General features: G+C 46.6%; 2 protein-coding genes across 2 annotated transcripts in view; both read right to left on the bottom strand.

Moving 5' to 3' along the window:
- The window catches only part of cap1 (CAP, adenylate cyclase-associated protein 1 (yeast)), a 14,793-nt gene extending 738 nt beyond the window's left edge, over window positions 1–14,055 (bottom strand). The window contains 14 exon segments of the mRNA XM_080532631.1: window positions 1–593; window positions 1,275–1,418; window positions 1,919–2,001; window positions 2,243–2,366; window positions 2,932–3,110; window positions 4,052–4,185; window positions 4,187–4,236; window positions 5,225–5,330; window positions 6,027–6,112; window positions 7,260–7,403; window positions 8,200–8,277; window positions 10,974–11,074; window positions 11,262–11,375; window positions 13,969–14,055. The exon segment at window positions 1–593 is cut by the window's left edge and continues 738 nt beyond it. Of these exon segments, the coding sequence (XP_080388757.1) occupies window positions 510–593; window positions 1,275–1,418; window positions 1,919–2,001; window positions 2,243–2,366; window positions 2,932–3,110; window positions 4,052–4,185; window positions 4,187–4,236; window positions 5,225–5,330; window positions 6,027–6,112; window positions 7,260–7,403; window positions 8,200–8,277; window positions 10,974–11,074; window positions 11,262–11,373 (1,425 nt within the window). The 5' untranslated portion in view covers window positions 11,374–11,375; window positions 13,969–14,055 and the 3' untranslated portion in view covers window positions 1–509.
- A 4,523-nt stretch (window positions 14,056–18,578) lies between these two features.
- The window catches only part of kiaa0319l (KIAA0319-like), a gene marked incomplete at its 5' end in the record, with an annotated part of 29,976 nt that continues 22,669 nt past the window's right edge, over window positions 18,579–25,885 (bottom strand). The window contains 6 exons of the mRNA XM_080531126.1: window positions 18,579–20,784; window positions 21,023–21,114; window positions 21,272–21,362; window positions 21,969–22,091; window positions 23,484–23,626; window positions 24,080–24,239. Of these exons, the coding sequence (XP_080387252.1) occupies window positions 20,594–20,784; window positions 21,023–21,114; window positions 21,272–21,362; window positions 21,969–22,091; window positions 23,484–23,626; window positions 24,080–24,239 (800 nt within the window). The 3' untranslated portion in view covers window positions 18,579–20,593. The remainder of the gene's footprint in view (window positions 20,785–21,022; window positions 21,115–21,271; window positions 21,363–21,968; window positions 22,092–23,483; window positions 23,627–24,079; window positions 24,240–25,885) is intronic.

Raw genomic sequence — 25,885 nt, 5'->3', positions numbered from 1 at the left:
TAGAAACGTTCTCGGCCCTCCCCCCTAAACACCAACACCCGCCCCCTGATTAATGATTGGTCGAAGGTACCAAAGAGCATAGCCTGATTGGCTGAGGAGTTGTCAGAACCACAGAGAAGACGTGATAAAGCCCCGCCTCCTCATGTTGGCTACTTTGTACGTTTTATTTCGCATCATTGCATTCACTGGAATGTACAAATGAAATGAGAGCATCCTGCTTTTGTTGGCAAAACTCAATTGAAGGTGCTCACTGAAGAAGCCAAATCAAGCTGCCCTCCCCTGCAATTGGCTCAAGGAATGCTCCGGAAAAAAGTAAGCAGTCCTCTCATTGGCTGAAGGAAGATTCAGCTAAAGCTGTGATTGGCTGATAAGAAAAAAACAATATGGGTGACGTTGGCATCTCAGTCTACAATGTGGGATAAGCAGGTTGGTCGGTCGGTCGGTCAGTGGGTCGGTCGGTCAGGTAGGCATTCAGGAGGGGGCGGGGGGGTTCAAGTGCTGCTGCCAGTCTACCCGGCGATCTCCGTGGAGGTGGTGACCAGCTTCTTGCCGTCCCAGACAGTCTTGAACTGCTCAGGAACAGCGATCTCGGTCTGGGAGGGGAAAAAGAAGGGAAAAAAGACATTGGAGAAATGTTAATCAGGGGTCCCACACCTTCTAAAACATCAAATTCAAGCACCTTTCAAGGACTTTCAAGACTCAATTCTCTCAAATTCAAGGACCCAACACGGCATAGTTTGAGACAGATCTAGATGAGAATTTATATAATAGGAACTATCCGCTCACAGACAACAATTAAAAGAGAGAGAGAGAGAGAGAGAGAGAGAGAGAGAGAGAGAGAGAGAGAGAGAGAGAGAGAGAGAGAGAGAGAGAGGGGAATTCAAGCACTTTCAATGACCCCTTGATGTTTTCTTTTTCTCAAATTCACAAACTTTCAAGGATTTCAAGGACCTGTGGGGACCCTGGTTAACACATCACAAAATGTCCTGTTATTATTATTACAGTCACCCAGTAGCCAACAAAACTCCCACAAACACCAACATGAATGAGAGGAGGGGGCTTATTGCAATGCATAGAATGGAATCCAGGGTTGCCAGATGGGATTGACATTTTCCAGCCAAACCACAGTCTAAAAACCGCTAAATCCACCAATGAAACCAGCCCATCTGGCAACCCTGATGGAATCAGGTGTGGTAATCAAACACACATTCTGTTCCATGCATTACGATGAACCCCCCCCCCCCCCCCCCCCCACCAACACCCCCGTTACTCACAAATTCTCCGTCCTCTCCAGGTACCAGCACGTTCATCTCCGAGCTCTTGGCGCTGACGATCTCACACGACAGCGAGTCTCTGCTCAGGTACACGTGGCAGCCGTCCGTCTTGTTGATGGAGATGATGGGCACCTTCCCCATGACCTGAGGGGACAGAGGGACGCTTCTTTAACACCTTTTATTCAGGATCAAAGAGTGATCCGGATTCTTCTTTTTGCTATCCAGGATCAGATGAATCCGGCTGATTTTGAGTGGTTTAGAAGAAACGGATCAGAGAAAAGAATCTGGATCATTCTGATCCAGATTAAACGTTTTGAACGACTAAAAGGCTCAGGTGTGCTCCAACAGTTACAATACATTCGCTTTCAAACAGCCGGCCTTTGTTTTGTTAAGTTATTTTTTCTGTGTGGGGCAGTCCCACTCATATTTTTCTATTTATTGACAGAGACAGTAGAGATTTTGACAGGAAGGATGGGTGAGAGAGAGAGAAGGGATGACATCCAGCATATGTCCGCGGCCGGAATCGAACCGGGAACCCTGCGGTTACATGGCCGACGCTTAACCCGCTACGCGACCTAAGCGCCCCAGCCGGCCTTCTTCATAACGCCCAGACGCGTCCCTTCCCCCAGTCAGACGGTACCCACCTGGACCTTGACGTCCCGGCAGTTGATCACCTCTACGCTGCCCACCACGTCGTCAAACACCAGACCCAGTTTCTTACAGTTGTCTGCGAATGAGAAAAAAGGACAGTAAATAAACATTGAAATTCACTGCCTCTAGAACTAGTTCCTGTACACAAGGAATGTGTGTGTGAGTGAGTGTCTGTGAGTGTCTGTGAGTGTCTGAGTGTCTGAGTGTCTGAGTGTCTGTGAGTGTCTGTGAGTGTCTGTGAGTGTCTGTGAGTGTCTGAGTGTTTGTGAGTGTTTGTGAGTGAGTGAGTGTGTGAGTGTGTGAGTGTGTGTGTGTACCTATGGTGATGGCGCTGATCTTGCCCTTGACGTGCAGGGTGCTCTTGTTGCACTTGTAGGCGTAGAGGACCTGCTTCAGCTCAGTCACGTTCACCTCCAGGCCTGAGGCGCCCTCCTGGTTCTCCTACAGAGAGAGAGGAGGAGGGGAGAGGAGGGAGGGGGAGGGAGGGGAGAGAGAGAGGAGGGAGGGAGAGAGGGATGGAGAGAGAGGAGGTGGCAGAGAGAGAGGAGGAGGGTGGAGGAGGGAGGGAGGGAGAGGGAGAGGAGGAGGGAGAGAGAGGAGGGAGAAGAGAGAGAGAGGAGGAGGGAGGGGGAGGGGGAGAGAGAGATTATATTAGAGAGATTATGGAAACTCTTAACTACACGAGCCTACTTAAACACTGCAGTTATTTCCAAATAAATTTACTCTGATCCAAATTAAGCCTTTGGAATTGTCCTATGACTAATCTGAAGAGCTAAACCACTGGCTAGCTACAGTATTAACACCTGGCTAGCTACAGTATTAACACCTGGCTGGATAAATCTTTGGCTAAGAACACCTTTATGTTTAAAGCTCCATCTGCTTGGAATCATTTGCCTGCAAATATCCGATCTTCAACATCTTTCCACCTGTTTAAAAAAGCACTGTCCGCCAACTGATAATAAAGCCCTGCTGATGAAGGACATGTCTAGACTTCTCCGTATCTCACCACTTTCCACTTCTTGCCGTCCAGCTCCAGTACGGGGGGCAGTGAGCGGGTGGGGGCGGCGGAGGCGGTGGCTGCGGGGCGCGGGGAGGTGAAGGGTTTGGGTCCCGTGCGAACGACACCAGACTTGGTTAGGTTGGGGTTCTTGTGGGTCATCTGGTCGTTAGACACGTGCTTCAGCCCTGGGGGGTCGCAACGAGAGAAGAACGCAAACATGAAGTTGGCTGCGGTACATTGTAGAAATAGAATGAGTAGAACAGACATGGTCCCTCAAAAACACAGCAATGTGGCTAGTACACCAATAGGCCTACATGGAATGGACCTATCGCTAAGCCACGGCCCCTTTGAAAACTCGGACAAACAAACAACGCTTCACTGACAGTGACTGACTGACCGACCGTGACTGAATGAATTTCAATGACTTACAATGGCAGGAGTTGGCAAATTTCTGATTTCTGATTTACCACAGCAAGTAATAGACATGTTTTTTAAAGATGACAAGAACATTTAGTCTAGAAGCTTTTCACCATCAGATATTAGCGAGTTGTTTGTCAGAGTTTTCTGCCTGTAGTGACTTTTGCTTCATTGATTGTCAAATCAATGACGGCCTGTCATTGATTTTCAATAACGTTGAACAAAAGTCTGAATATTTGGTCGGTTGCCGACTTCACCTGCTGCGGTCACATATTCTCCATGTGTCTATGAAATGTAACATTTATCAATATCAGTCACTGAAGCTTAGAGAGGTACGGAGCCCCCCTGGGGTCACATGGTAGAAAAAAAAGATTTGATGCGTGAATCCGTTCCCTCGGTTTAGTAATTTGTTCCCTCGGTTTAGTAATCCGTTCCCTCGGTTTAATAATTCATTAGGGTTAGGCCCTACGAGCCAGAACGATCGCAAGGGTTAGGGTTAGAATCCTTCTGGCTCATAGGGCCTAACCCTAACGAATTACTAAACCGAGGGAACGGATTCACACATCAAATATTTTTTTTCTACCATGTGACCCCAGGGGGGCTCCGTAGAGAGGCACTTTCAGCCACATGTCATTTTCACTAATTCCGAATCACCTGACCAAGCTTTACTTCCTGAGAGCTTGAAGGCTACTTCCTGGGTACTACTCACCCTTGGTGATGTCACCACCCTTGTTGATGGCGGCGAACAGGGCGTTCCTGGTCTCACCACCCTCATCGCCACAGCCACCGCCACCGCCAGACGATGCGCTGAAGTCCATGGGAGGAGGAGGGGGGCCGGGGGGGAGGGGGAGGACACCCGCCAGGAGGAGCAGCGGAGGCCGAGGCCATGGGACCCTGGGATAGACACACAACACACACACACACACACACACACACACACACACACACTTTAGAGGGTGTGTGGAAGTGTCCGCTCCAGCTGCTTAGGAAGGAAGCGTTGACATGCTGATTACTGAGACGACTAGCTCCCACTACCCTCACGCTGAAGAACATCACTTCCTTCACTTGTCGGATGTACAACGCCCCTTTAATCGCCGCCCCTTTAATTACTGCTCCAGGGTTCGAAGCGCTTCCCTTCCCCGTGTGGTGACCACCAACGCTGGGGGAGGAAAGCTACTCTAAAGCCTGGCGTTTATGGGTAGAGGACAGGGGTGGCTGGAGGAGGAAGTAGAAAGTCGGAGGACAGTCTCCACACTCTTCATTCCATTCATCTCAATGAGCACGTCCTCCGATTTCTACCTTCACCAGCCTTCCCCTGGTAGAACAGCAGTGGTTTAAGTGTATCCCTCCCGATATGAATATGAGGGGAGGGGGAGGGGGTAGAGAGATGTAGAGAGAGAGAGAGAGAGATGTAGAGAGAGATGTACAGAGAGAGAGAGAGAGAGAGAGAGAGATACAGAGAGAGAGAGAGATGTAGAAAGAGAGAGAGATGTAGAAAGAGAGAGAGAGAGATGTATAGAGAGAGAGATGTAAAGAGAGAGAGAGATGTAGAGAGGGAGAGAGATATAGAGAGAGATGTAGAGAGAGATGTAGAGAGATATATATACAGAGAGAGAGATGTAGAGAGAGATGTAGAGAGAGAGAGAGAAAGATAGAGAGTGAGAGAGAGAGAGAGATGTAGAGAGAGAGAGAGAGATGTAGAGAGAGATGTAGAGAGAGATGTAGAGAGATATATATACAGAGAGAGAGATGTAGAGAGAGATGTAGAGAGAGAGAGAGAAAGATAGAGAGTGAGAGAGAGAGAGAGAGAGAGAGAGAGATGTAGAGAGAGAGAGAGATGTAGAGAGAGATGTAGAGAGAGAATAGTGACATGGTAACTCACAGTCTTGCTCCAGCCCAGACCGGTGGTGTGGTGTTGTTTGATGTAGTTCTGCACCTCGGTCCAGATGGACAGGTAGGCCTTGACCCAGTCCACGTGCTTCTTGTCCCTGGGGGAGCAGACAGGACAGCATGACAGCAGCAGGACAGACACCAGACACAGCATTACAGCAGCAGGACAGACACCAGACACAGCAGCAGGACAGACACCAGACACAGCAGCAGGACAGACACCAGACACAGCAGCAGGACAGACACCAGACACAGCATTACAGCAGCGGGACAGACACCAGACACAGCAGCAGGACAGACACCAGACACAGCAGCAGGACAGACACCAGACACAGCATTACAGCAGCAGGACAGACACCAGACACAGCATTACAGCAGCAGGACAGACAGCCACAATAGAGCCACATACAATAGCCTATATGACATCATTGGCTACTGGAGCATCCGTGACAGATGGGGGCAACAATGGGACAGCTTGTGTTGACGGTGATAAAGGACGTTATCCGAGGAATGTACATGTTTCCATTGATTAGATTGTGTGAATTGACATGCAATTAATTAACCAGATTATGCTTGTACCGTAATTGTTTTAATGTACATTTATGATCTGTTTCATGTTTGTAAAGCAGGGCTCCCCTGGAAGAGACCTTGGTCTCAGTGGGACCCTGAAATAAATGTTTAATATAGAATAATAACCTGACAGGATGGGAGAGATTTTAACAAATAAACTAAAATTGTCTGAACACCCAGCCTGACGGAAAGCTGGACGGACCAATGGCGCGGATGGACCTTACTTCTCTTTGTAGTCCTTGAGCACGCGGTTGGTGTAGAACATGGCGGCGTCCTGCATGTCCTTGACGAAGGGGCCGGGCTTGGGAGCCTGGGACAGAGAGGGAGACAGAGAGAAGACGTTCTTCCTGGGCTCTTCTTCACTGGTGTTTGTGTTGTGGGACACAGACAGTTGAAGGAAGACACTTTCAGACTGGCCAGAATCACCAGTTAGAAGCGCTGCTGGTTGACTGTGTAATCAGAACCCGTTAGAACATAACAGGAGGGTTGTTGTAGTGGAAGTGAAGCGTTGATGTTGTGAGAGCCTGGCGTGAACGTTGGTTAGAGTCACCACACTGTTAGATTAGGTTCACCTGTTAAAACCATGACGGCAACACAAGGCCCTCTCTTCATAGTGGTCAGGTGACCACGGCATGTACAGACGTTAGGGGTGGAACGATACTCAACTCACAATTCGATACACAACACGATTTTCTCCCGCTTTTTTTAAACAAAATTATATTGCAGACAAATTATGACTGAAACATATAATTTTTGTTATTTCTCAGACAAAGACTACAACATACTGTATTTGCCCTTTTTATTTCTGCGGTAGGGTACAACTGCAAAACACAAACTATGCCATGAATGCATATTTACTTTTCTTTATAGAAACGAAAGTGAAGTCAAAAGTAGATTACGCCCTCTGCTGTTTAAAAATAAGTATCGCGATTCATTTTTCATCTCACTGATTTGAATCGTCACACATATCTGTATCGATAATTAACTCTCTCGCCATGCATCGTTACATCCCTAAGAGACGTCCATGATGATGTCTCTGTCACCTTTATTTAGAACTTTCCGGTTCTTGCGCGGGAGGGATGACAACGACAACAGTAAAGCTGTGTTCTGCATGGTATAGAACACACTTTTGATATATCTACTTTGATATTTTGTTTTGTGTCCACCCCCCCATAAAAAAAGACACGCTAAAGACAAAAGGTTAGTCTAGTGATTTCTAGTTGTGTTGATTGATTAATGCCTGAATGGTCTGAACAAAAGCCGTGGGCTTTGAGAACCCACTCACACTCATTACCATCTAATTAAATTTGAGTCCGAAACATTGAGGCCCTTTCCTGCCAACACCCCGACCATACAGCAGCGACAGAATGAAAGAGGGGCTTGTGTGTTGTTCCCCCCCCCACCCCAACAACAGTGCCAAGACCCCCCCCCGCCCATCCCACCCCCTCCCCTCTCACCATGGCGACCCAGCCGAAGGCGGGAACACTTTCGCTGACGGCCGAGAGGTGGTTGAAGAGGGCCGAGGTGCGGTTCTGCTCCCGGAACGTCTGGACCTGCTGGATCACCTTGGACATGGGGGCGAGGATGGCCGTCATGGCCGCCTGCGGAGAGGGGGAGGGGCCAAGGGAGGACAGTTACAACCAGCACTCGAGTTGAGGGGGGATGGCATCCCCCCCTGAAATAAAAACAGTCAAAATCATCCCCCTTCTAAAACTGCCATCCCCCCTTTCCATCCCTTATGTAATTTTATCAATGAACGTGGTACTACTGCTATTTCAACATTTAGTTTTGCGCATATTGAGTAAACAAACTATGGGTGAGGGAGGGGGCACGCACACATGCAATGACATTTTTACTAAGTCACTGACACTGAAGTCACTGACGCTGTGGGGATGCTAAAATTGTCCCCATATGATAAACTCCACCATCCCCCCTGATTTTCTTTTACAACTTGAGTACTGGTCACAACACTGTATTTGTACGGCAAATACAACCCTAACCCTAAGGCACGGCGCCTTTCTGAAAACATGATGTTTCACTCACATGTTCAGTCACACGCAAACAGAATCATCTTTTCCAAGTGCTAGTCACAGTGCAATAAAAGAATGTGGCACACACAGAGAGGCACGAAAATATCCAAGACCCCACATATTTTCCCGGCCTCCATTTTACTGGCAATAGCTTTCCGAATGTCATTAGAATGGCCCAGTTACTGCCCTTGTGGTTACTTGCCAATGTGTCAGTGAATGACACAATTAAACCATCTGTTTAGTTTGGTGGAACAGTGATGTATTCTGCTATTCTTCAGTTAACCATGACATGACTGTCCCTGAATCTCTCCGCTCAGTGGTTAAAATGTAAAGAATGGGACATGAAGGGGGCGTTTGTTCAACTCACATCCGAGGGCTTCTGGGAGGAGGAGGCCGTGGCCAGCAGCTGTCTCTGAGAGGAGAACGCCTGCTTCATCATGTCCGCCTGAGAGAGAGAGAGAGAGAGAGAGAGAGAGAGAGAGAGAGAGAGAGAGAGAGAGAGAGAGAGAGAGAGAAAGTTTAGTTATTCGTCACCAATCTCTGCACCAAAGAGCAGCATATGCGCATATATATATATATATTTGTTACGGTACATGTGGGAAAACGGTTTATGTTGGCATTTCCGGGGACATTTCCGGCAGAATAAAACATCAACTTGGTACATGCTGGCATGTCTAACCCTAACCCTACCCCTAACCTTAACCCTAGCACCCTAGCACCTTAACCCTAGTTTTCCCACATGTACCGTAGCACATATATATATACACACACATACTCTTAAAGGGGGCAATCTGGGATTCAGACAACAACACAACGGTCACCCCGCCACATCTGAGGGATGAGCCTGGAGAAATGTCACCACTGTAATCCACAGACAGAGCTATGGGGCTGACCATCCGTTAGATCAAAATTATAGTTTTAGTCATGTTTTGAAGTTATACAGTGACTGTTTATAACCACATTGGGGGTAAGACAGTTGAACTAAGCCAGGGGTGGCCAACCAGTCGGAGACTAAGAGCCACAGAAAATTGTTGGGGTACCAGAAAGAGCCACATCATACATGCGGGCTCACAAAAGCGCTCATTCACACACACGCAATACATTTCCAATAGGCTATGAGACCAGTGGTGTCATTTCAGCAAAGGCCACGGTATGGCAAGGTCTGAGTGGGGGGGTTCCCCCCCTCGGTGGATTTTTTTTCAAAACAGTTGTGCAATAGTCAATTTTGGTGAGTTGTTTCTATACAATTTACTTATATGACATTAAGGTGATGAATAAAGGAGACAACTACAGTATGCAGCTAGTAGCCTACATCTTTCCTAGCAGGCAGACTGGTTCAATCTCCTTAGAAACAAAACGTAACAGATTTAGCTATTCTCAACTCTAAACGAACTGCACTGTTAAAACGCTAGATTAGACCTCACCTGTGTCCCTGTCACCTGTTTAGACCTCACCTGTGTCCCTGTCCCTGTCTCTGCTGCCCTTTGACCAAAAGAGGTCTTTATGTCCATTTTCCTTTTTTCCCCTGGCATATTTGTTTTACCAGCTCAACTAGTAAAAGTGAGACGATTGATAATATCAAAAACATGCTTGCACACACATATAACTTACTCACACACAAGTCAGTGTTACTGGCCCCAATTTGGTACAATTATTACTGAAATTATTGAGAATAGAGACATTGTTGACATACGTAAACTAGCTCTTGTAATCTTTAATGTTCGCTAACTAGCGAACTCACTAAAATAACATTAGAACATGTTTGTACTGACAGAACATGACATGAACTTGTTCATTAATATGTTACATTTGAACCAACATTATGTAAATGGCATTTATACGGTTTGTTTAACCCACCTGAATGAACGAGAATCGTGGACAAGGTTTTAACATGAACGTTACTCATGGCTTGTTTATTGAGGAACCGATGTCCCGCTCCACCAGTGTTGCCAGATAGGCCTACTTTTGGTCACTCTGGACGGGTGGATTCGGCCGCTTTTAGACTGGTTGGGCTTGAAATTGTCAAATCCCGTCTGGCAACCCTGCGCTCCACTACAGCGCCTGGCTGGTGGGGTGAGATGGAGCCGGGAGGATTTGAGTTACCGTTGTGTGTAGTGGATAAAATCACCAACATGACTAAACGTGTTTCAGATTTAAAAAAATGTTAAGCCAGGTATGGCGAGTGCCATGAATTGCCATACCAAAACGACGCCTATTGAGACACAGAGAGCGAACCACGCACTTTTAATGAATGGATTAAAGAGCCGCACAGAGACAGGCAAAGAGCCACATGCGGCTCGCGAGCCGCGGGTTGGCCACCCCTGAACTAAGCTCATGAGGCATTTCTACGTTAAATTCTTTAACAATCAATGGCTATGTATATCATTACATGGGAAAGTGTCCAAACTTTTGTTTGGAACTGTATAAACGTGAAGTAAAAGTACATACAAATACTGCCCCTTTAACTAAAAAGGTAAAAATAACTAAATGTTTCTGACATAAGAGTTTGTCTGTTTCTACCCTCAGCTACCAGCATGTTTGAACACAGTCAGGTTAGTCAAAGAGAGCACCTACAAAAGAGAGGGCACTGTTAGCATTTTCCATAGAGCACTGAATAACGCCCAAACGCAGCGGAGCATGTGCACTCACTCCATTCAAACGGAAGGTTGAAACATGACAAACGTCAATTAGTTAAAAAAAATATATTTTTATTTTTAGCATAATAAAATTATATTATAATTAAGACTACTCGGTAGTTGTCAAGCAGTTTCTTGAAAAACAAAAGCCCCCTGGAGGACAATTTGCATTTCTCATTCACTTTTATTGGCCTGATGAGAACATTGTTTGAACCCCTTGTATACCACAATGCACTCTGATATCCGTTAAAAGAGTTACTCCAAAAGAGTCTCTCTTTGGTGTGGTGCAGGCAACTCCATGTAAGTAAGTAAAGTTTATTTCTATAGCACCTATCCCAGACCAGCGGAAACAAAGTGCTTTACATATATAAAAACATAAGAGATAAAGTTATAGCAGGTTAAAAGAAATGGGTTAACAAGATAAAATAAGAACAAAAAACTAATAACAAGTGTACAACAAATAATAAGAGGACACAAAAAGATACAGCTCAACAACTCAACTCACATGTTTCTGAACATCACCCCCTATCTGCTGGCTGAGGGAGAGGTACTGGGCCACGGAGCCAGAGATGATGGCATCATACGCCTCGACGTATGCCGACACAGCTGCAAGGAGAGGGAACGTTATAATCAACAAGAATAAAATGTCAGAAAATACCAATACTCATGCATCACCGCTGCCTTATCAAATACAAACAAACTATGACAGAATCTTGGCCTAAATGTCACTGTGCCAGTACTAATGGCTTTACAAGGAAGTTAAGATAGGCACTCCCAGGGGTTAGGGTTTTACCTCCGGAGCCTCCAGCCGAGCCTCCACCACCACCACCGCCGCCGCCTGAGACGGCCTCCAGGCGCCCCACAGCCAGCTCCAGACGCTGCACCAGACTCGCCAACTCTGCCATAGCTGGGGGAGAGGGAGAGGAAGGAGGAGAGGAAGGAGGAGAGGGAGGAGGAGAAGAGGGAGATGGTCGACATCAGCTGGAGGGGTCCCTTTTCATTGGTCTACTAATCAGAGCTCAGAGATTTTGAGTTTTGAGCAACTGCCATATTGGCACAGAGAACACATAAAAGAATGTTCCTCTCGAAGCGTTCGGTGCCAATATGGATGGTTGTATTCGAAACGATGTTGGCTAGCCTACAACGAGAGCGACTATGGTGGCTGATGGGATATTAATCGTTTGGTCTACTCTCAGTGTTACCTCTTCAGCCCTGTATTTCTCAGGTTTAAAGCAGTCCTGTCTTTCTGTCAACTCATTCATTAGCCTATGAGAAAACACCATCGAGAGAATGTGTGTTCCTTCGGATGAGGCAGAACAACCAGCAGGGGGAACATTGGTGTGCAGGGAGACACAAAAAAAAGTCTAGTTCCTCTTTTGGACGGTGTTGCAAGGGATTTTCAGAATGAGTGGAATGGGTTTGGTGGACATGTCAAGACGTGCTCAGTTAAGGTATGCAGGTGATGAGAATGGGTGGTGGTCCACAATAACCACCTTCAAGCTGACACGGACATTCCTAACATCAGTGTAGTGATCAAAACAACTTATTGTATGCCTATAGTATATAGTCTATTGAATGACAGAGTTTTCCTATTTCAACAACCCCCCAACCAACAAAAAGATAAGAGTGAATATCTTCTCTAACTGTAGGAAAATGTCCTTGCAAGAGCTCCCTCAGACACACGGCTACATTACACAACAGAAACCTGACACACTGTTCGTTTGTGTGACCGTCTCTGCTGCACTTTCACCTGGCTGGGTCTGAAAGGCGCCCAGGCCTCGTTACACTAATGAGGGTGGATCCATGCAGTTCTACTGTCTTGGGATAATACCTTCCCCTCTCACTTCACCAGAGAAACAAGAGAGAACACTTTTTAAAACGAACAACTAGGCCTAAATATTCAGTGTGTTTTCACTCCCCTTACAGTTTGGCTTTTTGAACTGATCACAAACTCACGACGCTCCAGACTTTTTGCTCACTTTAAGGAGGGCAGGTGACAACAAGTAAACATTTACGTATTCAGGAAGTTGTCTCTAAACAAGACCCCCCTGGATATCTCTCTTCTTTCCTGTTGCTAGCTAACCCTAGACACTCATTATGCCAAGAAGAGATGCAACTAAGCCTTGCTTTCAACTATCTATCTATCTTCCTTCTTTGTGACCAAAATAAGGAAGCAGGCAGCACAACTTTGACAACCGGTATCCTTGACCTAAATGTACAGGTTCAGGCCTGTGCTGTGGATTTCTCCAACGGCAGACACAGAGACATCTAGCTCTTGGCAGGCACCAGAGTCCAACTGTTGCACTTTAGGGCCACAGTGTGTAGGATGACTCAGTATGTTTCTACATAGGAGGAAGGGACGGGTGTGCTGTGAATGTGAAATAATGGTGAAACACACCAGGAAGAAGAGAAGAAAGAGGGCCTAGCTGTGTGTCCCCCCTCATTGCGCAGTGCAGCTAGGGACGTCTGTTGAGCTCTCCTATGTTGAGCACCAGAGGATCGTATAGAGGTCTCTCTCAAATCTCAAATGATAACAGGGGCTTTCGAAAGAGACTGCCCCACCACAACCCCAGATTAGAGGTGTGCCTTTCATTAATCAATGGGCTCGATCAGAAGGTTGTTAGGTTGGACGGTCAGCTGGTCAGGTGGAGAACCTCTGTGAAGGAAGGAATCCTAACATGGGAGTAGATAGATACTCTGTTAAATCTGAATTAGGTCATTTCTGCTTTAGGAGCAAAGGAGGAAGTAGGGCAGACGAAACGCTGGCGTATAAAGGCGACCCTAAGCGCCATAATAGTTGGTTACTATTAGATAAATAGATCAAAGTGTTTAGTGAGTCCCTTGGCTTTATCTGGGATAACTATGAAAGCATAGCTGATATAACAAACACTAATGGGATTGGAAAGCTACTAGGCTCCAGATCGCAATGCAAAAGCTCTGGATCTGACAGGCGTGTGGAGGAGGTCGGGTTAGCTAAAGCTAAACAACAACGATGATCAATGATGATGATCTCTGCAATGCAAAACGACCTGGAAATTAAACAATCATTTAAAGAAGGAGATAGTGTCCAAAAAGGAGGATTTAGCTTCTATGAAAGTCGAACAACAGCAGGGCGATCTCTCTCCTCCCCTCTCTCTCTCTGTACTGTTTCCATTTCCTGGATTTTCTTGCACACATACACCCCTCCCTTGTCATGTTGCACTAGTCTTGCACAAATGAACAACTTTCCATTTTAAGGTCAGGAAATGCATTGTTAAAAAATGCAAAAATTGTATTTATTTATATGCATTTGACGTATTCATCGGGTAACACTACCAACCAGAGCGATCGCGGATACGAAACGCAATAAAACAATTGAAATGATGATTATACAACAAGCAGGTTGTCTGTCGCGTTATTACATGGCTGGTGCTTTCGTGCATCTAAAAACGCCATTAACAGATGAATATGGAAAGAGGATGGTGAGGCTGGCATACAACTAACTACACATGCTTCCTTACCTGCTAAATGGATTCGGTGTTTTTAATCGCCGTTAGTTTCTCCGGGGGAGTGTGTGTGTCGATGCTGCTAGCCTGCTGTCCGTGTCCGCAGCCTTTCTTCCTGGATCGTCGGTGGAAGTTCCCAGCTGTCAGCGCGGCGTTTCCGCCTTATCCGCGCGAGCCCATTCCTTTCCCTTATAAGGGAAGAGAGAGAGAGAGAGAGAGAGAGAGAGAGAGAGAGAGAGAGAGAGAGAGAGAGAGAGAGAGAGAGAGAGAGAGAGAGAGAGAGAGAGAGAGAGAGGGGGGGGGGGGGGAGAAGAGAAGAGAGAGAGAAAGAGAGAGAGAGAGAGAGAAAAAAGAGAAGAGAGAGAAAGATAGAGAGAAGAGAGAGAAAGATAGAGAGAAGAGAGAGAAAGAGAGAGAGAGAAGAGAGAGAGAGAGGGGGGGGGAGAGAGAGAGGGGGGGGAGAGAGAGAGAGGGGGGGGGAGAGAGAGAAGAGAGAGAGAAGAGAGAGAGAGAGGGGGGGGAGAGAGAGAGAGGGGGGGGAGAGAGAGAGAAGATAAAGATAGAGAGAGAGAAGAGAGAGAAGATAAAGAGAGAGAGAAGAGAAAAAAGAGAAGAGAGAGAAAGATAGAGAGAAGAGAGAGAAAGATAGAGAGAGAAGAGAGAGAAGAGAGAGAAAGAGAGAGAGAGAGAGAAGAGAGAGAGAGAGGGGGGGGAGAGAGAGAGGGGAGAGAGAGAGAGAGGGGGGGGATAAGAGAGAGAGGGGGAGAGAGAGAAGAGAGAGAGAAGAGAGAGAGAAGAGAGAGAGAGAGGGGGAGAGAGAGAGAGAGGGGGGGGAGAGAGAGAGAGGGGGGGGATAAGAGAGAGAGGGGGAGAGAGAGAAGAGAGAAGAGAAGAGAGAGAAAGATAGAGAGAAGAGAAAGATAGAGAGAGAAGAGAAGAGAGAGAGAAGAGAAGAAGAGAGAGAAGAGAAGAGAGAGAGAAGAGAAGAGAGAAGAGAGAGAGAGAGAGAAGAGAGAGAGAACAGAACAGAGAGAGAGAGAGAGAGAGAGAGAAAGAGAGAGAGAAGATACATAAAAGAAAATATGAAAGATTGTTGTATTGTTGTTATTCATGTATCTGTCTGTCACAGCCTACTGTTGTTATAGCCCTATATAGCCCTGCTAACCCAGCCACTGGGTCATTTCATGATCAATTGCTCTGATATTATTATCCTGTGTCTTGCTTGATATAGTTTCATGGAAATGTTATTATCTTTAGAAATGCATGCATCCCCTGTCCCACCCATTTGTCTTCACTGCATCCCACCAGAAACCAAATGTCTGATATCTTTCTCAGTGACATAGTTATGGAAGCCTGTTGGTGCCAACCCCCCCCCCCCCCGCCCCAAATTAATCTGACTAGGAGTTATGATTGAGATCATATTTGAGGTAAATCATGAGATATGCAGTATGCAGATTAGAATGACAGTAGACCTAGTATAATCTGTACTCGCAGTGTGAGTGAATGATCTATTCTAGCGTACTATCTACTATCTATAGAATCTAGCCTATATCTATAGGGCCTACACATTTTTCACAAACAAAAGACGAACAGATCTTCAGATATGCAACAGTTCCCAACGTCCACCAGAGGTGTATATTAAAGGTAAATTAGCTCATTTTGTATTCACACTGCCTTTCTGTTTGAATTAATCCTTCATTCGTTTTCTTGCTGGTTCATTTCAGTAGTCACGAGGTCTCAGTCCACTCTGCTTTCACAGCCTCATCTTTCATTGGAACTCTGGCCAATGGTTCTATCTCCATTTTTGGTAAAAAAAAATGAGTTTTTTACATTATCTGATCCATTAGGTGTTTATTAATGCCTGTGTGGTGTTATTTTTAATATGTTGACATTTTTTTGTTAGTAATTAATAAAATACAAAGGTTCCATCTCACAAAACATAATGGAATGTAAAAACTTTGACGCTCTGAAACTACCCTAAACAGAAATAGAACTTTATAACTCTAAGCTCACGATTTGTAGTCAGATTAGTTTTTATTGCAGAGCGGGAACAGACCGTATTAGGTAAACTGTGAGTCAGTGAATTTCTGTCCTTAAATAACTTATTTGGTTGAACCTGTCATTCTTGAGTGGTAGTGGATTCTGGGGAAGGGTGGAGAGATGCAACATCACAACAGGAAGTCCTAGCCAGGTGTAATCTCTGATGTCAGGCAGTAGATTTAAGTCTGACCATCTCATCATTGGAGGGAAATTCAAGGCAATAGGTCCCCAATGAAGACGGCCTGGTTGCATAGGAACAGCAAGTGTTTAACATTATTCGGATCCATACATGACAAACAGCCCGTCCTCTGATTTCTACCTCCACTAGCCTCCCTGGTCATACCCAGTACTCAAGTTGTAAAAAGAAATCAGGGGGGATGGTGAATTTTATTATATGGGGACAACTTTAGCATCCCCACAGTGTCTTCAGTGTCAGTGACTTGTGCATGCCCCCTCCCTCGCCCACAGTATTTTACTCAATATGCGCAAAACTAAATGTTGAAATAGCAGTAATACCACGTTCATTGATAAAATAACATAAGGGATGGAAAGGGGGATGATTTTGACTGGTTTTATTTCCCTCATCCCCCCTCAACTTGAGTGCTGGTCATACCCAGTCAGACCAGGAGAGGCGGTGGGACTCATGCACTCCATGTGGACATCAAGCCAACCAGGCGGAATAACTAGCCTATAATGAGGTCACATGACTCCCATCATCTCTAACAGCTCCATCTCTCATGAGTGTTAGTGTTATGGAGCACAGACAGGCCACGCTCAGTAATGGTCAGTCGTAAAAAACAATGTGAAAACAAAGTGGCTAGATAACTGTGTCACGTCTGCCATATGCATATATATACTGTATATATAGGAAAGCCGCTTCAATGCAGTTCACAAACATTGGAGGCTGGTGGAGTGCATGGAATGGAATGAATGAGGAGTGGGAGTGTATGACACGTGTGATACCATTCCTCATCGGGGGCGGCTGTGGCTCAGGAAGTAGAGGCTGTGGCTCAGGAGGTAGAGGCTGTGGAGGTAGAGGCTGTGGCTCAGGAGGTAGAGGCTGGTGGAGGTAGAGGCTGTGGCTCGGGAGGTAGAGGCTGGTGGAGGTAGACGCTGTGGCTCAGGAGGTAGAGGCTGGTGGAGGTAGACGCTGTGGCTCAGGAGGTAGAGGCTGTGGCTCAGGAGGTAGAGCCGGCGTCTAATGATCGCAAGGTTGGCAGCTCGGCGGTTCGAACCCCGGCTGGCTACGTGTCAAGGTGTCCTTGAGCAAGGCACTGAACCCCTAATTGCTCCAGGGTCACCGTCTATGGTGGACCCCTTGCCTAGAGCATAAAATACCAAATTCCAACAATTGAAAAAAAAAAAAAGAACATCCCACTTCACACATTACAACAAACCTTCTCCTGGTGTGTAGCATTATAGAGTATGGTGTTTCAGACCTCTCCTGGTGTGTAGCATTATAGAGTATGGTGTTTCAGACCTCTCCTGGTGTGTAGCATTATAGAGTATGGTGTTTCAGACCTCTCCTGGTGTGTAGCATTATAGAGTATGGTGTTTCAGACCTCTCCTGGTGTGTAGCATTATAGACAGGGGTGCACATAACTTTTTGGGGCCAGTGCTCAGAGGAGCACCTAGGGATGCTGCTTGGTGCTCCCCGAGCTCGCGAGTCACGACCCGTCCCACAGGATGGATGAAAAAGGGATACATGGATAACTTATATTAGCAAAATGACATTTATTCATAAATAAAGATGAACGAACAAATGATTGTGTGCAAAACAAAAGAAACAAATGCAAAATCAAATGACTGCTCTTTAAGCATGAAAGTCTGTCAGACTCCTTTAAACACAATGAAATCAACTGATCTCTTTAAGCACTGCTCTGTTCTGTAAACACTGAAATCAACTTTTCAACAAAAAGTTACAGCCTAAGCATTTATTTATACTACAAGCTTAATCGTCATCATCACTGCTCTCTTGACTGCTGTAAATTATCACTGTCCTCAATTTCAACCATGGTAGAGGATGTTTTTTTTGTGATCAACTTCTTTTTTTTTTTTTTTTTTTTTTGGTGCGCAAAAGCGCCCTCATGCGGCTGATCTGCCGCGCAGCATGCATTTTGGCGACGCATGCGCACTGGCGCACCAGTTATGTGCACCCCTGATTATAGAGTATGGTGTTTCAGACCTCTCCTGGTGTGTAGCATTATGGTGTTTCAGCCCTCTCCTCCTGGTGTGTAGCATTATAGAGTATGGTGTTTCAGACCTCTCCTGGTGTGTAGCATTATGGTGTTTCAGCCCTCTCCTCCTGGTGTGTAGCATTATAGAGTATGGTGTTTCAGACCTCTCCTGGTGTGTAGCATGATAGAGTATGGTGTTTCAAAGCAAGTCCCAGATAGTGGCTCAGACTCTGACCCCACACAGTTGATCCTGGGTAGTTCATCTCCAAACGGGTCTGAACACAGAGGACTAGAACGGTCACAACAAACCACACAGACACCTTAACACAAGACAGCTTAACACAAACACCACAACGGGCCAGAGTGAAACATATCTGATTTTAATGTACACATCATCCAGTTGCATCAGGTCTGGTCACATAACGAGGGAAACCCTTCACTAAAATGTTGTTATCAAAACACATTAAATTAACACAATCCCTTCTGTTTGGCGGCTGCTGCCTGTCTGCTGCCTTCACAGTGGACTCCATATCCCACAACCCCCCGGTGCCAATCTGCCATAAAACTAGATGGTAAACAGAACTAGTGCAAATGGGGCAACAGCATGAGATGACTTTTACACTGCCGAACATTCTTGAAATTATTGCTTATTTCAATGGAGGTTAACGATCCTATTCAAACGACGGCAGCCAAGACAGCGGTGCGCGGGGCGAGCCGTCGTTTACGCGGCTGCGCGTTCCTAAGCGGCGGTTAGGGTCAGCTGTGCCACCCACACCTTGCGTCGGGTCTACTTCACCCTTCGACAGCCCCAAAAAAATAACTGAAAAAGTAACTTAAAAGCTCGACAAAGGCCAAGTTCACAGTGTACATGCAAAGTGACGTCACTTCTCCAGACGATGGAGGAGCAACTTCTGAGCAGGTGAAGATTAGCTGCTCTGTGTCTAACAGCTGAGTGATTTCATTCCCCATGCTGACCAATTAAGAATCAGCTCTGTTCAGATGGGGACAGCCAGACAGAGCCACGTGGAACGTGAAAACAAAGTGCATCAGAATTTAAACGATTGGCTAAAAGAAAAAGGTTCTAAAACAAGACAAGATGTTCAGTGGTTGTCCTGGTTCGAGCAGGACTTCGTTAAGTGTCTACTGAGGGGGGAACATTGCTCTGTTCTTCCGTTTTCTTCATCCTCATCATAATCATCATCATCATTCATTCATTACAAGTCGGAAACTCAGAAACCTCAGAGTAAAAACGTACACAAGTTATTTGCGCAAAACTTCCTACTGTCTGGTTGATTCTAACACTCTCCATGTGAGAAACTCTGGTATCCATCTTTCTACGAGTGTTCCCATGTTCCCCAGTTTCCTAGTTCCAGAGGTCGGCGCATCGGCGTTGTGTGGTCGGTCCAGTGTGTTATCCAGTAAACCAATCAAGTGTGAGGGCATGCCTCTAGAAGAACTACATTCCCCAGAATTCCTCTGTCTCTGATCAACATGGCCGACAGCAACAACAACAGCAGCAGCAGCAGTCTAGTCATGTGATTGTAAGCGGCAGAAACAAGCATCCACAGACCCGTTTCTGAAACGACACACTTTGGCACAAACGGCCCAAAAACACACACACACACACACACACATTCCGATTTTTTCAGACAACACATTCAGACAAGCACACACACATGCAGAACACCGTTCATCAGACATGGACACGGAGCACAGCCGCGAGGTCAACATGCACAGGCGTGTCAGGCTGTGTTCACCGATCAGGAGAGTCTCTTCTCAGCCTTTTAGTCAGGAACAGGAGGTGGCTATTGGTTTAGATTTGGCCTGGCAGTGCTTGGAGGTGTCTGGGGGCCTTGGGAGCAGGTGTGTGACTTGGAGTGGGTGTGTGGGTGGGTGGTTGAGTGGTTGAGTGGGTGGGTGGGTGAGGAAGGCTCAGTTTTTTTCACGTGGTTCCAGTGAGTTCCTGTCTAAAGGGAACAGCCAGGATTGACCTGGCTAGTCAAGTCAACCCATCTGTCCTTCTAAGAGACGGGGAAGGTGTGGATTCTTATAGTCAAACCCCAAACCCCCTCCCTCCTTCATGGACTGCAACATGTCCGAACGTTCCGTTCCTTGCAGCAACATTGGGCCTGCTCTCCTCCACTCTGCCTCCGCGTGGTTGCAGGTAAGTCTCAACAAGGGGGTGTGTGAAGGGTGGGTGACCCTGGTGTCCAGCAGGGGATCTCTCTCATTCCCAACGACCCCCTCGTGTTAGAAGGTCTTCTGGGCGAGAGGGGCGTGACTGGGCGTAATGGAGGGGGAAGAGAGAGAGGGAGAAATGAGGGTTGAGGGGGTGGGATGGGTCCCCCCGCCCCACCTTGGTCACTAAAGCAGGGTTGAGAGGGGGTGTGGACAGGTGTGTCCCCTCCCCCCCTCCTTGGTCACTATAGCAGCTCCTCTCTCTGCTTTTTACTCTTTACTTGGCCGTTCCTCAGGGTTCCGTTCTGGGGCCGCAGGAGGTGTCCTCTCTCCCGGTCCGCCCAGGGCACCCCCCCCTGGCCGTCGTCACTGTCCAGGTCCGAGTCCGAGTGCATGAGGGCCGAGGAGGACGGGGCGGGGGCGGGCTTCAGACGACCTGCGGGGGGGGGGGGGGGGTTTCATACATGCGTTATAAGACTTTCACAAGATGGCGTGTAGAGTGTGTGTGTGTTGGTGTGATTGTGTTTGCGAGAGAGAGAGAGTGTGAAAGAGAGAGAGAGAGAGAGTGAGAAAGAGAAAGAGAGAGAGAGAGTGTGTGAGTGTGAGTGTGAGTGTGTGAGTGTGTGTGTGTGTGTGTGTGTGTGTGTGTGTGCGTGTGTTGTTGTTGTTGTTACCAGCGCGGGGAGGTTGCAGCTCCAGACTGTCCTGCTCTTCTGCCTCCAGCATCTTATAGCGGCTCTTCCTACGGACTGCTCTTCCCTTGCGCCTGTTTGAAACACACTTATTAAAAATCACATAACACAACATACTAACACTTACCCAACACACACATACTAACACTAACCCAACACACACATGTATGTAAACAGCCTCCATGATGACGATGAGTACTATGAAATGGCAGGATGACGCAGCACTGTTACCTGCGGCAACAACACACCATACCCCACACGACGGTCGCCATGGCAACCACAATCATGAAGGACGCTATGGTCACGTAGAGGACACTCCATTCTGAAAAGGACAAGGAAGGGAGAATGTTAGAATTTTGAATGCAATCAAAAATATATATCGCTAAAATTCCACTCAATATTTCCATGGCAACCTTCTAGTCAGTGTATTGTATTTAAGCAACAACGCCAGAAAGGCCGTGATTCGTCGTCAATACTGTCACAGGTGGGACAGCGCCCCCTACTGGACTAGAATGTTAATCAGTGTTTATTTTGTGATGGCTTGTGGTCATTCCTGCCCTGCACTGAGAAACATAGTTCTCTAAAACTACAAACCTTGTAAGCCACAGGAATGTGATACACTACTCTAGTGGCGTGGGAATATCAATATTGTAACTGGTTATTTAACCGTGAAATGAAAAGTTATTAAATCACGGCTTCAAACGCCTCTCGGCCAATCACAATGCTTGTTTTAATCAACCCATTGTGAAATTAGTCATTTTCACAAGCGTTGTAATCTTATCTAGTTGTCATGAGAATCCAAATCTCTACTGAGTCATACTACTAATGGCTGTGAGTGGTCTTGTGACAATCTCTCTCTCTCTCCCTCTCCCTCCCCCCCTCTCTCTCTCTCTCTCCCCCCCCCTCTCTCTCTCTCTCTCTCTCTCACCACAGTTGCTCTCTGCGTCTCCTAGCTGCGCTCTGATGAAGTTTTCCATCCAGAAGGGCTGACACACACAGCGGCGGGTGAACGAGTCACACTCCCCGTGGCTGGAACAGTTCAACTGGCAGACTGCAGGGGGCGAGAGAGAGACAGAGAGAGAGAGAGAGAGAGAGACTGGTCAAACAGGAAGTGAAACAGTAAGAAGAGGCCTGGGGGGTATTCCATCAACGTCCCTAAAGGAAAATCTTTATTAGTTTTATTTTTTAGAAGTCTCGTGAGATTTACCAAAATAAGCCTGGATTTTCCTTTGTTGATGGAATACCCCCCTGGTTGGGAAAGTTCATCCAAACATGCCAAAGCTCAGAGTTAGCCAAAGCTCAGACTTAGCCAAAGGTCAGAGTTAGCCAAAGCTCAGAGTTAGCTTAGAGCAGTGGTTCTCAAACCTCTCCTCGGGGACCACCAGCCATTCCACATATTTGATCTGATCCACCACCAGCACACCTGATTCAACTAATCAAGTACAAACCATAATTGCTTTGCACTTGATTATTTGAATCAGGTGTGCTGGTGGTGGAACAGATCAAATATGTGGAACGGCTGGTGGTCCCCGAGGAGAGGTTTGAGAACCACTGGCTCAGAGGCTAGAAGGCAATCTAAGAGAACTCGACTGCCTGTGGCTATTAGCAAAGATGTAAAACAAGGTAACAACTAGAGCTGTCAGCGTCAATGTGTTAACTTGTGAAGTGTATAACAGGGTATTTTTGTTTTTTTGACACTTAGACGCATTGAATTACACCTTTCTAGTCTAAACGCAAACAACACGTCAACAACTTTCAGACGGCTTTGTTGGACAAAACGTTTTTCCACCTTCTATTTTAAACTCATGTTCTATTTCTCAAGCTCATTATGTTGCTGTTGTTGTGGCAACAAGAGTCTGAGGTCATCTTTGAAAGGATTCTCTATTCAAACAGACTCCTAACTGCTGCTCGCCATTCAGCCAAACAATACTGGTATTTACTCAACATGGGCATTTTGGAAATAGCAAACAGAAATATTATCAGCGTCAGATTAATATTCCATAACTATGACGATCACATTCAGTGAGCAGATATATACACAGTAGCTGCTTGTCACTCCTTCCTGTCGTCTCTTATGAGTCCTGGGGAGGGGAGGGAGGGGAGGGGAGGGGAGGGGAGGGAGGGACGGGTGTCTGATGCGGACTCCTTCTGGCGTTACGTTCACAACCGCTACCGTGTCTCGTTCTCATCAGTTGACAACAGGGGAGGCTAGTGGAGGTAGAAATCGGAGGACAGGCTCATTGTAATGCACGGAACGGAATGAGGAATGGTATCAAACACTCGGTACATCCACATCCTGTTTCCATGCATTACAATGCGCCCGTCCTCCGATTTCAACCTCCCACCAGCCTCCCCTGCTGCCTCTGTGTCGTCTCGCGTCCCCTCCTCTCCCTTCCTTCCGTTTTTTCCTTTCTTTCTTCCCCCTCCCTCTGCTGATACTCACTGACGGTGTCGACCCGGCGGGCCTTGAAGATGAGGAAGTCGTTCTTCTGCTTGCGTAGTTTGTTGCGGAGGCCCAAGGCCACGCTGTGGCCCGACAGAGGGGGGCGCCCCGGCCCCCCCGACACCAGGAACACCAGGCGCGTGCTGAGGGGAGGGGAGGAGAGGGGAGGGAGTTAACACGGACCAACGGAGAGACTCAATCATTTAATCTGCCCAATTATTAGTCAGGTTTCAAGAAGCTACGGCTACTTTTTGCACCAAAGCATCTTTAATATCCATCTATCAAGTCCATGCCATTTAAGTCTGCTAACCAAGGCTAGTATTACCCACAATGCCATTTGATGACACTAACAAAGCCTCGTATTACCCACAATGCCATTTGATGACGCTAACAAAGGCTAGTATTACTCAGTAAGCCAGAAGCACCTTTAGGCACAGATCTGATCACGGCATATGGACTAAAACACTGCTCAGACCTCAGATGGTTGTGGCATATATTCCTGTACTTTGGCAAGGTAAGACAGTGGCATATTGGTGCCCTTGAATGGTCCTGATATGAGAGAGAGCCGGAGGAGGACGTGGTGGAACACTGCTGACCTGTGCTCGTTGAAGGCACTGACGTCCCGTACGGTGATGTCACTGTCGAGCACGCCCAGCAGCACGCCCACCTGACGCAGCAGCATGTCCCGCTGGCGGTGGGACACCTGGGACACGGACACCTCCAGGACCAGCTCCACCAGGTCCCTCTCCCACATGTCTGACAGAGAGAGAGAGAGAGAGAGAGAGAGAGAGAGAGAGAGAGAGAGAGAGAGAGAGAGAGAGAGAGAGAGGAGAGAGAGAGAGGGAGAGAGAGAGAGGGGGAGAGAGAGAGAGGGAGAGAGAGAGAGGGAGAGAGAGAGAGGGAGAGGGAGGGAGAGAGAGAGAGAGGGAGAGAGAGAGGGAGAGGGGGGGGGAGAGAGAGAGAGAGGGAGAGAGGGAAAGAGAGAGAGAGAGAGGGAGAGAGGGAGAGAGAGAGGGAGAGAGGGAGAGAGAGAGAGAGGGAGAGAGAGAGAGGGAGGGAGAGAGAGAGAGGGAGGGAGAGAGAAAGACAGAGAAAGAGAGAGAGAGGAGGCTACGCATCAGGACTAACCTTTGGGCTCTGGTGGGTGCGTGTGTGGGGGGGGAGTGTGTGTGTATGTAAGGCAAGGCAAGTTTATTTGTATAGCACATTCCATACAACAGGGGCAATTCAAAGTGCTTTACATACAGCATTAAAAAATACAGCAAGAGGATAGTAAGAAAATAAAAATGACAAGAATATATATATATATATATATATATACAAATAAATAGATAAACATTTAACAAGATAATAGACCATGAATAAAAACATTGGGAAAGTGTGTCCAAACGTTTGACTGGTACTGTAGATAAAAGTGTTATTACTGCAACTGTATTCAACCGCTATCCTTCCTGATATGGTGGTTGATAATAATAATGAGATTGCAGACACTGGGTCTGTGTTCTACTGCTATCCTTCCTGATACGGTGTGTGAGATCACAGTGTAAAATGACACATTTGTAAACACATTTAGCCTGTTTACAGTGGATTTACAGCGCTTGGGTTATGGACCATTCTGCATATTTCAGCCGAGACTCATAACTGCTGCAGATATAAGAAGATATATAAATTGATCAAAATGTTTAATAAGATAATAGTTAGGGTTAGAGTAATTGCTGGATAAAAAAGACATAGATAGAAGTGTTAGTGTTTAATCATAACTGATTAACATTAACATTAAACTGATCAAACATTAAGGTTTTTAGCTTAGTTTTAAATATTTGTAGGGTTTGGATCTGTTTGATGTATGTAGGGTGTTACGTTTACATTTTAACCACTTAGCAGACGCTTTTATCCAAAGCGACTTACAGTTAGAGATTACAGGGACAGTCTCCCTGGAGTAACTTAGAGCTAAGAGCCTTACTCAAGGACACACTAGTGGTGGTGTTCCCAAGTGGGATTTGAACTCTTGACCTTATGATCACCAGTCCAACTAACTATTCCCTAGACCAGTGGTTCTCAAACCTCTCGTCAGAGAGCCCCAGCCGCTCCACATATTTGATCTGTTCCCCCACCAGCACACCTGACTCAACTAATCAAGTACAAATCATAATTGCTTTGTACTTGATTAGAGGTTTGAGAACCACTACCCTAGACCACCATTAATAATGGTGGAGGTATAGCGCTTTTCCGAGGCTCAAAGACGCTGAATTGCGTAGTAGGGTGTGTGTGTGTGTGCGCGCGTGTGTGTGTATGAGTGTGGTTGTGTACATGTGTGGTTGTGTGTGTGTGTGTGTGCGTGCTTGTGTGTGTGTGTGTGTGTGTGTGTGTGTGTGTGTGTGTGCGTGACTATGTGTGTGTGT

This window comes from Nansenia antarctica (assembly GCF_963989245.1).
Source record: "Nansenia antarctica genome assembly, chromosome: 5".
Lineage (NCBI taxonomy): Eukaryota > Metazoa > Chordata > Actinopteri > Argentiniformes > Microstomatidae > Nansenia > Nansenia antarctica.
The sequence above is the reverse complement of the archived record's forward strand: the minus strand, read 5'-3'. Positions and strand labels throughout refer to the sequence as shown.